General features: G+C 39.7%; 1 protein-coding gene across 1 annotated transcript in view; it reads left to right on the plus strand.

The window, feature by feature from the left end:
* STAG1 (STAG1 cohesin complex component) overlaps positions 1-11,397 on the plus strand; it is a 472,075-nt gene extending 460,678 nt beyond the window's left edge. Inside the window, exons 29-34 of the mRNA XM_069564764.1 lie at positions 188-393; positions 4,576-4,750; positions 6,646-6,756; positions 7,296-7,410; positions 9,239-9,319; positions 9,407-11,397. Of these exons, the coding sequence (XP_069420865.1) occupies positions 188-393; positions 4,576-4,750; positions 6,646-6,756; positions 7,296-7,410; positions 9,239-9,319; positions 9,407-9,430 (712 nt within the window). The 3' untranslated portion in view covers positions 9,431-11,397. The remainder of the gene's footprint in view (positions 1-187; positions 394-4,575; positions 4,751-6,645; positions 6,757-7,295; positions 7,411-9,238; positions 9,320-9,406) is intronic.
* Positions 11,398-15,789: the final 4,392 nt, after the last annotated feature.

The raw sequence follows: 15,789 nt of genomic DNA on the forward strand, positions 1-15,789 counted from the left end.
CAGAGATAATGTGAAGCAAAATCTTAAATTCTCAATCCCTGTCTTTCTAAAGGTAACCACTGTGAACAGATTAATGTGTATCTTTAAGGATTATTCAGAGAGAAGAGAGCTTCAGGTTATGAAAAAAATTAAGTAAGTGATGCATGAACTGCTTCCATAAAAATGACTGCTTCTTTTCTGTCTCTAGTCACTCATACCTAGAAAAATTCCTTACGGAACAAATGATGGAAAGGAGAGAGGATGTATGGCTTCCACTCATATCCTATAGAAATTCTTTAGTCACTGGAGGTGAAGATGACAGAATGTCTGTGAACAGTGGAAGTAGCAGCAGCAAAACCTCCTCAGTAAGGAATAAGAAAGGACGACCTCCACTTCACAAAAAACGAGTAGAAGGTAAGTGTGCCTTTATGGTGTGAGGCAAATAATGTGCCTGTCAGGATAAATAAAGTGGTGAATACTCTGTTGAAGCAAGATAATACCGTTATGCACATTATTTCCTTGTGTGTTTCATACACACTGAGAGAGGTATAGGCATGAAGGTTAGAATAGACAAAGTCAAGCAGAAGAGGGTCAAGGAAAAAGAAGTTGAGAAAGCATTGAACACAGGAAGATGATAAGCACAGAAAAATAAAGGAGACAAGAAGGTTTACAAAATTGATTCCCTTAACATAGACCTCTAATACATTAAAATTTAAAACAAGATAGTCATGTTATTCTAAAGGAGATCAGTCCTGGGTGTTCATTGGAAGGACTGATGCTGAAGCTGAAACTCCAATACTTTGGCCACCTCATGCGAAGAGTTGACTCATTGGAAAAGACCCTGATGCTGGGAGGGTTTGGGGGCAGGAGGAGAAGGGGACGACAGAGGATGAGATGGCTGGATGGCATCACCGACTCGATGGACATGAGTCTGAGTGAACTCCGGGAGTTGGTGATGGACAGGGAGACCTAGCGTGCTGCAATTCATGGGGTCGCAAGGAGTCGGACACAACTGAGCGACTGAACTGAATTGAACTGAATGTTGTTCTATAAACATGCATCCTAATATAGGAGCGATTCTAGTAAGTTGAGGGTAGAACTCTGCAACACATTGAATATACCAAAACAACTTTCCATTTCCACTGCTTGGTTGGAAAATCTATTTTTGTATATTAAAATAGTGATGGTCAGATCTAGTTTTAGATCTAGACCTCATAGGTCTAGATTACTCATAGGCTATGGGGAACGGGGCGTTGAATTGTCATGAAAATGTGATCAAGAGTAGAAATTCCTATATCCCAAAAGACTAAAGATTGCTATTAAAAGTATGAAAGTTGCTCAGTTGTGTACGATTCTTTGCAACCCCATGGACTGTAGCCTGCCAGGTTCCTCTGTCCATGGAATTCTCCAGGCCATATTATACTGGAGTGGGTAACCCTTCTTTTCTTCAGGGGATCTTCCCAACCCAGGGATCAAACCCAGGTCTCCTGCATTGCAGGAGGAATCTTGACCATCTGAACCACCAGGGAAGCCCAAAGGATTTTTTTTTTTTTAAGGATTATTCTTAAACTAAGAGAAAACTCAAAAGTAAAAATGCTTATTTCCTCAAATAATCTTCCTCCATCTCCATGATTCTCCTAACAAAATTTCTACAAACCAGGACAGCAACATGCTTCTTTTTACAAATTTCTGTTTACCTCTCCTACCTTAAAAACTGACTCATCAAAGACTTTGCTGAAATCTGTAGCAGAATTAATTAGAATTTAAGTCTAATGTTTCTTTCATCATTGAGGAGGTGGTATTAACTATTGATGAAGAGCACAAAGTCTAAATTCAGAGTTCTAGAATATAGACCTGGCTTTCTCGTTTTTCAGCTGTATAACCTTTGAGCATGTTACTGAACTTCTATAAACCTCAGTCACTGAGCAGATGAAGGATAATCTGAGTACTTGTCCTGTTGGCTATTGTGAATATTAAATGAGATACTCTTAGGTAAAAAACTTAGTACACAGACAGTGATTACCTAGCACAGGGCTTGACACAAAGACATCGTTTGATAAATGTTAGCTGCCATTGTTCAGATGTGGTCATCAGATAGTATTGCCCCTCATCTAGCATTAGTCAGTGGATTAGGCTGAATGTATATTTCAAAGAGAATAAAAAGATTTGAAAATATTTACAAAATTAATGTTAAAGATTTCCTTTGAAGTTTCAACTTTAGGACTTAACATCTTTTTGGTCCAGAAAATGAAAATAACAGAACCCTACCTTCATAGTATAGGATCCTCGACTTTTCTCTAAAGAATGATTTCAGTCATTTCCTCTTGAAAATGTCTTTATCTGGGCACCCCATATCTATTCATTATCTGGACTTTTTTTCCTGCTCACAGCTTTTCTTAGGTGTAGTATGTATTTTTGAGCCAGCATTCATCAAATCCTTGCTATGTACTTACATTCTATCACTTAATCATTTATTTGACCAATGTTTGTAAAGCACTTTGGTCAGTTCCTGGCACACAGTGAATGCTATGTAGATGTTTTATAAATCAGTTCTGAGTTCAGCACTATTACCCAGATTTTACAGAGAAGAAACAAAGGCCTAGAGAATTTAGATACCCACTTATCTACACACAAATGGAGAGTTAGTCATTAGTGTGCTCAGGACAGAGAGGTATATGTGGGCCAGATAACCCAGTTTGGTAACCATTTAATTGCAAAAAAGAAAATCTTTCTCTGTATCAGTTTCAGATTTACCAAGTGATTGAGGTAGGTTAGGTGTCCAGAACCCTTAAGCAACAGGGTTTGGGATGAAGATGAGAGAGCTTTGCAAGAAGTGTTTTCATTGAGGAATCTTGAGGGGTTAGGAGGATCTCTTCTAGAAGAATAAATTCTTCTTGAAGTTATTCTTTTATTCAGTAAGTTTTTACCAAGCACCATCCTAAGAACTGTGCTAGATGCTGGGGATTTGGTATTAAAAAAGAATTCATACTACAGAAAGGGAGACAGAAGCAGGCAGTTTCAGTTCAACATGGTGAGTGCTCTGATGGGCCAAAAAGGTTCTCTGGAAACATACAGGGAGTGACCAATCTCTTAATGGAGCCCAGAAGATTTTTTTGAAGATGACCTGTAGTAGAAAGCTGAAAGATGGTTTACCAAGTTAAAAAACCTAAATGAAACCATTCCTATGGTCATCAAATTTTAAATGCAGCAGAGAATAACAGTTTTGAATTAAATGTTGAATGAAAGTGATACGAATAAAAGATGTAATCTTGGCTGACTTAGAAGAGGGTTGGTAGTGAGCTTCAGATCAGTGGAATGACCTTAACCAGATAGTAGATAGATATTTCCAGGAACAAAAAAGCTTATCTGGAACATACGTGCATCTGACAGAATTTTAGAAAACCTGAGGGCAATAGAATGCTTGGTGGCTAAAGAGAAGTCTCATGTGCACATTGTCTCTGTGACTTAATGGGGAAGGAAAACTTCGTAATATATCTTGTGATTAAAATTCTTCTGACACAAGAAAATGCAGTTGACTTTGAACCAATGGGGTGACGGGGAGCAACCACCTACATAGTTGAAAATCCATATCTAATTTTACAGGCCATATACATGGTTCTGCATCCATAGATTCAGCCAACCGTGAAGCATACAGCACTGGAATACTTGTTTATTTTTTTAATCCATGTTTAAATGAACCCAACAGTTCAAACTATATTGTTCAAGGATCAGTTGTACTTTAGAATTTTATAGGTAGAACTTTATGACTACGTAGTATTTTATCAGAATTTAAATATGCAAATGATGCTATAAACAGTGACTTAATCTTGTTCAAGCCTTTATGAATGATCTTTAGAAGGAAAAAATAGTTCCTGGTCTCTTGAAGAAACTTAAATCTGATTACAGAGATAGCAAATGCACATTACAGATCACTGCCAGGACAGTATATAAAATTAAGCCCTAAGTGAGCAAGAATGATTCTGCTTCCTCTAGAAGCTAAAAAAGAATGGTAAGTGGGGGCCAAGCAGGGTGCCCAGGGAAGACTTCCCTAACGAGGTTAAAGGTAAAGGTGTGAGAGCAGACCCTTGATCCAGCCCTAGAAGTGTAACTTGGCAGAGGTACTTGTCTGGTGACCAGAGCCTAACTGTGTAACAGGATTTGCTGATTTCTCAGTGAAGCCAGACTTTCAGTTCTACTGCCTAGGGCCCCTGTAAGACCCAGCAAATAGGCCCTTTATTGCTTGAGCAAAGGAAGGTACAGGGGTCTCTGGCTAGCTACATTCTTCCTCTCTCTGGAGGTGGAGGGACTTAGAAGAGATGATAATGTAGGATAGCTAACATTTATTTGCTGATTATATACATCACCTCATTTAATCCTTACAATAGGGAGGGCAGTTACTGATATTCCATTTTGTATATGAGGAGGTTGAATTTTGGAAATTTAATAGCTTATACAAAGTCACACAAGTGAGTGGTATAACTGGAATTCAAACCTACGCAGTCTACTCCAGGGCCATGCTCTTTGAATGTGTGCTGTAACTTCTACCAGAGTTCGTTCCACCCATGACGTTCTGTGACTCCGACTGGAATTTTACAGATGAAAGCCTGGATAATACGTGGCTGAACAGGACTGACACCATGATTCAGACTCCTGGCCCCCTGCCTGCACCACAGCTCACTTCCACTGTCCTGCGGGAGAACAGCCGGCCCATGGGAGAGCAGATTCAGGAGCCTGAGTCTGAACATGGCTCCGAGCCCGACTTTTTACACAAGTGAGTAGTGAAAAATGGTTTTCTTGGCGTAAACCTTCAACTGTTAAAGTAAGAAGAATTATTTCATCCGAGCATATTCTTTTCTCAATTCATGAGAAAACAAAACCACCAAGAAATTAAATAACTTATATTAGAATATATATAGTATCTTCTAAAGTGGTGATAAATTGTGAGAATAGTTGCTCTTTCTGTAAAAGAGAATCAAGCTCTTACCTTTTCCCACACCAGAGATTAAAGTGCTTTCTGGTACCATGGCTCTGCAAATCACAGAAAAGTCAGGGTGATGGCATGACTTGCTATGAAAACCTTAAGTTTTTCTGTTATTTTTCCATTCAAATTTGAAAGTCTCTAAGCTCCTCACTTGTGTTTCTATTCATTTAGAATAATTCTGTGAGTTACTCTGATGGATAAAAGAATTCTCACTCAAACTCAACAAACTTAGCAGGTTGAAAAGAGAAAGGTTAGAAATGTTAGAAGTATTCAGATCTTGGGTTTTCATAAGGAATCCTTTCTCTGAAGATCTGCCATCTTGAAAGCTGAAAGGATAATTATTGTCAGCTCCTGCATAACTGAGCAGTCTTAGAGAGGAGTTTGCCTTATGACCAACATTCCTACTTCACCTCCTTGGGCAGTGGGAAGTCTTATTTGAGCAGCTCGCCTTGCTTTCCTGACTTTATACCATGTCAGGCCCTCCTGGCAGTGGTCTGTCATCTTTTTCGTGCTATAGTTTTATAGGTTGAATCAAGGTGGTAGCCTCACATGATACAAAGACAGCTGCTTTGAGAGAACTTCATGTGGCAGATTTTAGCTACCAGAGAGTCATCCCATCCAAGTTTGCATCCTATAAAACTCTCAAGAAGCATATGTATGCAAGTGTCCATGTTTCAGGAAGGACAGAGTGTAGGTGAAGATTTAGCCCAGTATGTATCTGACTCCAAACTTCCTCGAAGGGCTAAGAAAAAATGTGGTCTACCCTTCCTTGTTCGACTCTAGAAAGCTCTGAGCCACCAAGCCAGCATCGTTCCTGTCCTTTAGGGGACTGAGTGTCCAGCTAGGAACACTTGTAAGTAGGGTAGCAGCTGGATACAGGAGTCTGAGAAACCTTCTTGCTCAGTAGGGATTTGGGGAATTAAGCTGATAATTTAAGTACCTAATAGGAGAGGAAAAAGTTTTCCTCAGCCCTCTTAGAGCCCCTGTCTGGGTCTAAAAATTAAACTGACAAAGACAGATTAATAGGAGAAAAGTATACAAATGTTATTAAATGTTTACATGTACAGGGGAGCCTTCACAAGAGAAGGAAGACCTGAAGAAGTAACCAGAGTAGGAAGCTTTTAAGCCTTTTAGACAAAGAAACAATACATTTGTGAAGAAATGACAAGACACATGAGTTTGGACTAGGGGTGGCACCAGGGCTAGGTAGTCCTCGTCTTTCTTAACCAGGAAGAAAGAGCATTTGTTTAGCAAGGTTTGTTTGCAGGTTCCTCTGCTACCATCTCTGGGCTCATCAGAGTCTGTCTCCAGTAAAAGGATAATTTATTTCCTACCCTTTTAGGATGAAAAGGAGAACTTTTGTGTGTGTGTTTTGCTGCTGCTTAATTGCCTTCAGCTCAAAATAGTTTCTGTCTCATAGAGGCATATTTGGGGATGACATATTCCGATTGCCTTCACACCTAACAACTAGCTGCCACAGCTCTTGGGGACTTAGGGATCTCCAGCTTACTACCATTTCTGCCAAGACAGGTTCTTTGATAATTATCTCAACCTTGACCCTGGAATAAATCCAGTAACTCCCCTTACATGGGATTAGACCAACCAACTATGCCTTCTTAGCATGGGACTGATTACCTAAACCCCGCCTCTGCTGCCACAAAATGAATAATACTACTCTCTCTTAGTCCTCAGATGCAGATCTCTTGGTTAGGCCAGCCAAAATTAGAAGACTTAAATCGGAAGGACAGAACAGGAATGAACTACATGAAAGTCAGAACTGGAGTAAGGCATGCCGTGTAAGTGTTCCATCAAGTGTCATGAGAACATGACGACTGTGATGATGGTCATTTTGTGTAATGACTTGGGTTTCTCTGATGTTTAGTCTTAGGAGTTAAAATCATAATTCAGATATGCTATGCAGCATAGAATAGGAATGGAGGGCATGGGCTCTTAACGCATTCAGCATTTAAATCCTAGTGCTGGCCTTTGTCAGCTGTGTGGTCTTGGGTAAGCTCTAAAACCTCTGTGCCTCCAATTCCTCATTTGTAAACTTGGGATAATAATGGTACCAATCACTTAGAGTTCTGTGGGAATTTGTGTACATAGTTAACTAGTAATATCGTTATTGCATTTAACTTCCTTCTGATGAACTGAGATGAAATCTTGAGTGAATCAAATGAATGATCCTTAATTACCTGAGTTCAATAGCATAATTTGTGCAGTCTGTTGGCTGCATTTGGAAGGTGCTTTAACTGGTTTGCAAACCCAATATAAGAGTCAGGATTCCAGGTTCTTTGAGTCTGAACAGCTTTCTGACTGTATCTTTTTGTATCAGTCGGGGTCTCATGGAGGAAGATGCTGAGCCCATCTTTGAAGATGTGATGATGTCATCCCGGAGCCAGTTAGAAGATATGAATGAAGAATTTGAAGACACTATGGTCATTGACCTGGTAAGGAAATTCAATACATTTTTTTTCTGTTAAAATATGTGAAAGCGTTGGTGTAAGATGATGCTCTTGTTTTAAGAACCCTGTGAGGGACAAGAGGGGGTAACCTTGACCAACAGTGGGTGTGACATTTGGATAAGCTTGTGTTTTTCAAACCTGCTTTCAAAGCAAGTCAGATTTTGAATTCTGGCAATAATAGGAACTGGCTCCTTGTTACATTCATGAAAAAGCGCTTCCCTAGATCTGTCTTTCAGTGCAGCATGTGCATCTGGCCTCTCGTACTTTAAATTGGAATCTGACCATATACACTATGCTCCAGCATAGCAACCAATTGCAGAATATGGACCTTATCTGTTCAGTAAAGAGAGACATGTTTAAAATAAGGAAGTCTGAATATGGACTTAGTGTAGGTATACTAAGAAATGATTAACTTTGTCTGAAATACATAGTGGTTATGTTCTTTTAAAATGAGATCTGTTAAGAGACACACTGAAGTTGTCAGAAGTGAAATGACATGAGAAAAAAAAAAGGCGATTGAATGAAACAAGATTGGCCAAATGTTTGAAAGTTGTTGAAGCTGGGTGATAGGTGCACAGGGGTTCATCACACTGCTTCCTCTGTGTATTAATTTGCTAGACTGCCATACAAATACACCACTGACCTGATGGCTTAACAAATTTATTTTCTCACAGTTCTGGAGGTTAGACGTCTGAGAGCAAGGTATCAGCAACATTGATTTCATTCTGAGACCTCTCTCCTTGACTTGTAGATGGCCATCTTCTCCCTTTGTCTTCACATGATGTTTCCTCTGTGTGTGTCTCCTCTTCTTATAAGAACATAGATCACATTGAATTAGAACCCACCCATATGACCTCTGGGCTTCCCTGGTAGCTCAGTTGGTAAAGAATCTGCCTGCAGTGCAGGAGACCAGGGTTCAGTCCCTTGGTCAGGACAATCCCCTGGAAAAGGAAATGGCAAACCACTCTAGTAAGTTTGCCTGGAAAATCCTATGGGCAGAGACACCTGGTGGGCTGCAGGTTGTGGCGCAGAGGGTAAAGAGTCTGCCTGCAATGTGGGAGACCCGGCTTCGATCCCTGGGTTGGGAAGATCCCTGGAGAAGGAAATGGCAACCCACTCCAGTATTCTTGCCTGGAGAATCCCCATGGACAGAGGAGACTGGCGGGCTACAGTCCATGGTGTTCCAAAGAGTCAGACACGACTTAGCAATTTCACGTTCACGTTCATACGACCTCCTGTTACCTCACTCACCTCTTTTTTTAAACACCCTATCATCTCCAAATACAGTCAAATTCTGTGGTCTAAGGGTTAGCACTTAACTATATTAATTTGAGGGGCATAATTTAGCTCATAGCAGTATGCTTTATGTGTTTTGAATTTTACATAATGAAAAAGTTTGGTAAGAAATGTAAATGAGACAAATCTGGTCTATAACCTCCTTCAACCCACCCATCAGTAGCTCTCCATCTACCTACTTGGGGTAGGGAATTCAGTGAAGTTTTGTCACCTACTGTTTGATCAATCTTATACTTATTCCATGATTGAAAGGTGTGTTTTTTGTTTATAGGCCCCCAAATTATATGCTTTTATACATTCATTGTAATTTGAAAGCCTTTAAAAAAAAAAAAAAACTAAGTGATAAAAGCCAGTTAGATTTTTCTTTAATGTATGCTCCTATAAGTCTGATTCTTTTCCTTTCAAAGTGACACTTAACAGTTATTTATATTAATGATACCATAGAAATATTAGCTGATTATCACAGTTTGTCTTAGTGTATCTCAGGAAAAAATTAAGTATCGGTTTCTCTTTCCAGCCCCCGTCAAGAAATCGGCGAGAGAGAGCTGAGTTGAGGCCAGATTTCTTTGATTCTGCAGCTATCATAGAAGACGATTCAGTAAATGTTAAATTATTACTGTTCTTTCTTATTTTTTCTGGGTCTTGTTTATGCATGAAATTGATAATTATGTTTCATTTTTTCTAGGGATTTGGAATGCCTATGTTCTGAAGTCTGAAGAAAATTTACAAATCTGGAACTCTATTATTTAGAGCTAGAGGCCTATATACTGTGATAGCTTGTATGGGGAAAAAAACACTTTTGATGTGATCTGATTTGTTTTTTAATCAAATGATTAAGGTCAATCTCTTTTTGCAGTGACAGAAGAGGCGCATGTAAATTACCCAAGGGAATGTTGGTGAATGTCACCTCAGAAAGACTGACCTGAAAAATCATTTGTGTCCTATTATTGGACTTATCCCAGTACAGATGTGTGTGTTTTTCTGGAGGGAGGAAGAAATTTTAAATTTTTAAAACAGCTGTCAAGATAAACACTGTAATACACCTGTTTTATGAAAACTCAGCATTGAGTAAAAAAAAAAAATATTTTTAACTTTATTTTCCTGTTGTACAATTTAAGAACCGTTTTAACATTTTGCCTTTTTATGTTTTAAAAGCTAACCATTTTTATTAAACCTATGAGTAAGCAGCTCACCCTAATTGCCGAAGAGTGTTTTTGGAGCTCACTGGATTTGGTTGACCATGTGGAATACGGGATTATGGAGGAGCAGAATATTGACAAGCTATGATGAAATTCTGACAGTGCATCTCTGCCAAAAACCACACACCCTCTGTGGACATGGATATGAATTCCCAGATTTTATATACTCTTGAATAAAAAGGTTTATTTTTATTTATAAGGGGGCATAAAATAAGAAATGTCCATGCAGCCATTTTTCCAACAGATGCTGTACACCGTTCATTTTATATAGAATAGGGAGATTCAAATACAGTACATTTTCTATTGGTATTTGTTCTGTGCATTTTTAGCAACTTCTACCAGCAAATAAAGTATTCTCAGTAAAACAAAAATGGTTCTCAAGTTATCAGTTTGCTGTTTTTACCACTTATTTCATGCCCTGCCAAATTCAAGTTACATGGACTTCCATTTTCTTAAAAAGATAATCATGAACTCCTTTGCCATTCAAACGTAATTTTAAGTGTAACATAACCGTGTCTACTTCCCATGCACTTAATACCCTTATGCACTAATTTTGTGAATTAAGTTTACCAATTATAGAAGTATGTGCTGCATAGAAGTCTGTGCTTAGAGGGTGAAGTTCTTAAGCTTACCTTGAAATACAGCTACATTTCAGTGTTAAATGTGCATATTAAGGATAATTCTTTGGGGAAAAGAAATTATGAATCTTCAGGACAGCCTTCGATGGTTTAGAGTTACATTCTGCTTAGACTTTTATGACTTGCTGCTACTGTTATTTTAAAAAGCCCACTTAGTTTCTTCCTTTCTGACTTTAAAAGTAAGCCTCAGAATTTGCAAACCAATCCACCACAGCTGTTTCCCGGCTGGTTTTTAAAGTAGCTGCAACAGAATGATGAGGCTCTGCTTTCCCTTTTTACCAAAAAAAAAAAAAAAAGGTGTTTTTTAAAAAACAAATCTGTGCACCCAGTGACTATGTGGGAAAGCAAAATGGGTTATTTTATTCATCCTTTTAGTAAACAAACTTCTCAACATTTGTACAGTTCTGAAAAAAACTTGGTCACCAAAAATGTTTTATCTGCTAATTTAGCAATTCCTGGGCTCCATTTAGGGGGGCTGGGATATCGCTTTCTTCCAGAAATATGGATTTCACTGGACGTGATGGGGCAGGGATGACTGGACTGTCCACCACACCAGCCCTGGCACCTGCACAGATTGGTCCTTTGCTGGACCGTTTCATGTGGAAAAACCAGTGCCGACTTAGAATCGTAGACAACCACGCGACAGAAAAGGCTTAGTGTCTACTCCAATGGGTTTCCAGTTTAGTTTGAAGTCAATCGAATTTTTGTATTTTCAGTGTCTCCTTGATTGGTTTTGCTAGTAATTCTGTAAATTGTACATTTGCAATATGAGGTTTTTTTCCTTTTGTACAATTTGAAACTGATGCTTCACCTTTCCTTTAATAAACTGTTCAAAATCAGGCTTGTGGTAGTCATCCTATTGTTCATATCAGGTAAAGCTTGAAAGAGGTGGTTTCTCATCCTGTCCAACAGAATGATGAGACTTTTGTTTTTTTTTAACCAAGAACTGAGAATTTGCTCTTTAGGATAATTTGTTAAAACAGCAAATCATTGTTATCAGTGAGGCTTTACTTTTTTAAGCAAGTAGAATTTTAGGACTAGCTCATCAGTTTTCTTTCATCCATTGGATTTCCTTGGCGAGAGGGAAAGACTGGTTAGACCAAGTGAGCATTCAAGAGGAAGTCTCTTGTGGGCTGAGTGTTGGGGGAGGCATTCATGGATTATCAAATGGTCTGAAGCCTGGGACCTTCCCCCGCCTGAGATCCAGACCCAGCACTTATGCACGACCATGCCCTTTAAAGACTACTTGTGTTCTGTGTGGCTGCCAAAGTGAAGGTTTCTCTTGACACCGCTGCCAGATGTCACTGCACAAAATCACGTCCTACACTTTACGGGCCCCACCATGTTCTCTGGGCTGTGGTCATTAGATGGCCTTGAGACGTCCATGAGAAGCAGCAGGAACGCAGGGGATAAATGGGCAGCGGGGACTCTGGGGCAGCCAAAGATGGAAGGTGATTAAGTTGGGGCTCTAGCAGCTCATCTTGAAGGTTTGTGCTTATGAGATTAGACCAGGGCTTTACCCAGGTGTGATTCTACTACCCTGGCTATGACTGTTGGCCCTGCTCTCAGGAAAGAATCAATCAAACAAGGAGCAGGATCTTCCTGGGAAGCAAAGGCTTAGTGCCTGTTCAGGTTCTTCATAGCAGACCAAACTCAGGTAAGGTTCCATCCCTGCCCTCCTAAGTGCCCTGCTCTGCAGAGGAGAAGGATAGCTTTCAACTCCCAAGGACACAAATTATCACAAAAACAGTAGGGACATGGGAAGTACCTACCTACTAAATACTAAGTAAATCTGGTGACGAGATTCATCATTTTCCTCTAAAAACAAGACCACAGTTGGGAAAGGCATGACTAAACACCAGCCCATGAGAATTCAGTGCCACTCTGTAACCCACAGAGGCTGGTCTACTGGACAAAGCTGCCAAGATCTTAACAGCCTCATGTCTCCTTCACCACCAGCTTGGTTTTCAAATGGGCCAAATCCTAGATTGGCAGACCCCAGAAACTGGATTGGCCGAGCAACTTCAAGCTATTGAGCCACACACTAGCGTACCTATATGATTCTTCCTTAGCCAGGAAGCCTCTAAAAACCCCAGAATCTGCCACCACTCCTTTCCCAGTTCCCACCGCTGAATCTTACTGCTGGTGCCAAAGAGAAGTACAAAGGACCCCTGGCCAAACATCTCTACCCACTAGGAACTTATCACCTAGCTTGGAAGACAAAACTAGGTTTCAGGTCTAAAAAGGAAAGGAGGGTGAGGAATGCACCATAAGCTTAAAAAAATACATGTTATGAGCAGAATCATTTCAATACAAGTTGAGATGAACTGCATGAGCAGACTGGAGCTACTTGAAGCAAGACAGTATTCTCAAAACTCACTAGAGGCAGGACAGGGACATACCTGTGGGCTCCAGACTCGAGAGCAGGGTGCTATCCATTAGAAGTGCTAGAAATGCAACAAGATCTGGACATGGATTTCTGGCTTAGCAGGAGGCCACAGAGATGGGCAAGAGGTGGGGGAAGACTGTTGTAAAAGAACTCGGAACCCAACTAGAGTGGGAGATTTCCATTCTCCAACAGAGGGAAGATGCTCAAGAAAAATAACTAGGGGCATAAACCTATCTATCCAGAATGGTGGGGTGACTGGCAGAAATGGGAAAAATGGATGGTAGTCACATGTGGGTTAAGTTGAGCTTCAAATGATACAATCAAGCAGGGCTTACAGACCTTTGGAGCTGAGAGTTTGGAACAGAAAGTCATCAGGGATTGGAGGATTCAGAATTCTCACCTCAGAGAAGCACACCCATGCTTTAATCTTCATGTTGGAATCCCTTAAAATCACCATTGCTGGTATAACAATAGTTTACATACTCAGAAAAATAAAATCAACAAGGGTGGGGGAAAAAACTCTATAAAGTGGTCTACAAACATAAAGGACTGATTCTTTAAAAATGATAACCACCCAAGTTACTAATCCAAACAACCATGTACCTTCTATTTGGAAACAATTACAAAAAAGTCTTGAACTTTAGAAGGTTTGATGTTGATAAAGCTGTAGTATCTCTGAAATTGGTGTTTACTGTAGGACTAAGCAAGTGAGTAAAATACCCTTAAACAACACAGGTTTCAACTGGGCAAGTCCACTTATACAGATTTTTCAACAGTAACTACTACAGTACTACATGGCACACAGTTGATTGAATCCTGGATGTGGAAACACAGATTGGATCTGCATATAGGGAGAACCAACTATATTTTACATGGCTTCTTGATGTTAGGAGGGCAGCCCCCCCAACCCCCGCATTGTTCAAGGGTCAAGTATATACTGAATAAGAGCCCATTTCATCAGTGTAGGAGAAGACCTAATTATGGAATAAAAGAAAGGCAAATAACTTATCCATTAGATTAGAATTAGAAGCTTCAGTATGAACTCATTTTCAAAAATGTACATAATATATGTATTTTCATGTATATATGTTCCCCATGTACATATATATACACACACATACCAGGATAAATCTTTCTTAGTCCGCTGAAAATACCTAGAAGCAATGACAACCCAGTATCAATGTGAAAATCTAGGGTCAATGTTTGCATTCAAATTTCATCTACTAAAAGAAACCATGGCTCTAAGAAAAACATCATGAACCTAATATATTATCCTGTGTCAAAAAATAAGGGCACAAAAAATTACTGTAACAGACCAAAAGGACTAAGAAACCAGCTTGAAAGAGCACCCCTCCGGCCATATCAGGAAATTCTGAACATCAAAATGTGTAACATTAAATCTTTAAAGAACCCATGATGGAATATATTCATTCACTAAAAACAAGCATTTATGAAATTATATACCAAGCACAGATTTCAGCTATGAATATATGATTCTCAATCTCAAGAAAGCCTAGGCTGGGGCTTCCCTGGTGGCTCAGTGGTAAAGAATCCTCCTGCCAATGCAGGAGACACGGGTTTGATCCCTGGTCCGGTAAGATCCCACATGCCTCAGAGTAACTAAGCCCGTGGACCACAACTACAGAGCCTGTGCTGGGAGCCGCAACTCCTGAGCCCGCCGGCCACCTGGGAGCCGCAAGTTCTGAGCCCGCCCGCTGCAACTCTTGGGAAACCATATGCCCTAGAGCCCGTGCCCCGCAACGAGAAGCCTGAGCAGGGCAAGCACGAGTAGCCCCAACTTGCCACAACTAGAGAAAAGCCCACAGAACAAAAAAGACCCAGCCCAGCCAAAAATCATACATAAATGCAAAAAAAAAAAAAAAGAAACCCTGAGGTGAAGGTGCGGGACAGGGAGAAAAATGTAACCAACTAGTATAATGTGTGTTTGAAAATCTGATAGGGTGATAGGTAGTATAGTAAGAAAAGGCTTCCCTAGTGGCTCAGACAGTAAAAAGTCTACCTGCAATTGCAGGACCACCTGGGTTCAATCCCTGGACTGGGAGAATGGCAACCCACTCCAGAATTCTTGCCTGAAGAATTCCCAAAGGAGCCTAGCAGGATACAGTCCATGGGGTCCCAGAGTCAGACACAACTGAACATAGTAAGAAAAATAAACTATTTCAGGAAAACTGTTTAAAAATGAAAAAATAATTTACACATCTAAACTGACACTAAATAATTTTTTGAAGAGAAAACTCCTTCCTTCCTTCCTTATGGATAAAATGATAGGATCAGAAATATAGTATTTTATAACCAACACAGAAAAGCTGATTGAGGCAAGAATCATACTACAAGTACTAGACAAAAGTGTGCTGACAGGCTTACAAAATGCCCCCAGATTCATTACTAATTACAAAGAGAAAATTACAAAGGCTGTCATCTTTGCAGCTGTTACCTTAACCAAGTGATCAGATTCAATTTCATCAATAATGGGAAAAAACTAACATGTGCTTCCTAATGTAATAAAAGAACACTCTTGTGAATTATTCTTACCTGGATCTAAATGTCTGTAAACAGACAGACCCAAACTGAGTGACTGTCTACAAAATATTTTACAAACATGCTTCAAAAATGTCAATCTCATTAAAGACCATGTACGACAATGAGCCTTGCTTCACAGGAAATAAACACTGAAATCTGGAGAGACAAAGAGTTATGATTCTGCAACTTACTCTCAAACAGGTCAATAAAAATAGCAATTATGCATTTATGTAGGAGATGAAGCAATTGTAGAAAGTGTTAAGAACTGGAGAATCTAGGTAAAGAGTATACAACTCTTGCC

The sequence above is a fragment of the Ovis canadensis genome, chromosome 1 (genome assembly GCF_042477335.2).
Source record: "Ovis canadensis isolate MfBH-ARS-UI-01 breed Bighorn chromosome 1, ARS-UI_OviCan_v2, whole genome shotgun sequence".
NCBI lineage: Eukaryota > Metazoa > Chordata > Mammalia > Artiodactyla > Bovidae > Ovis > Ovis canadensis.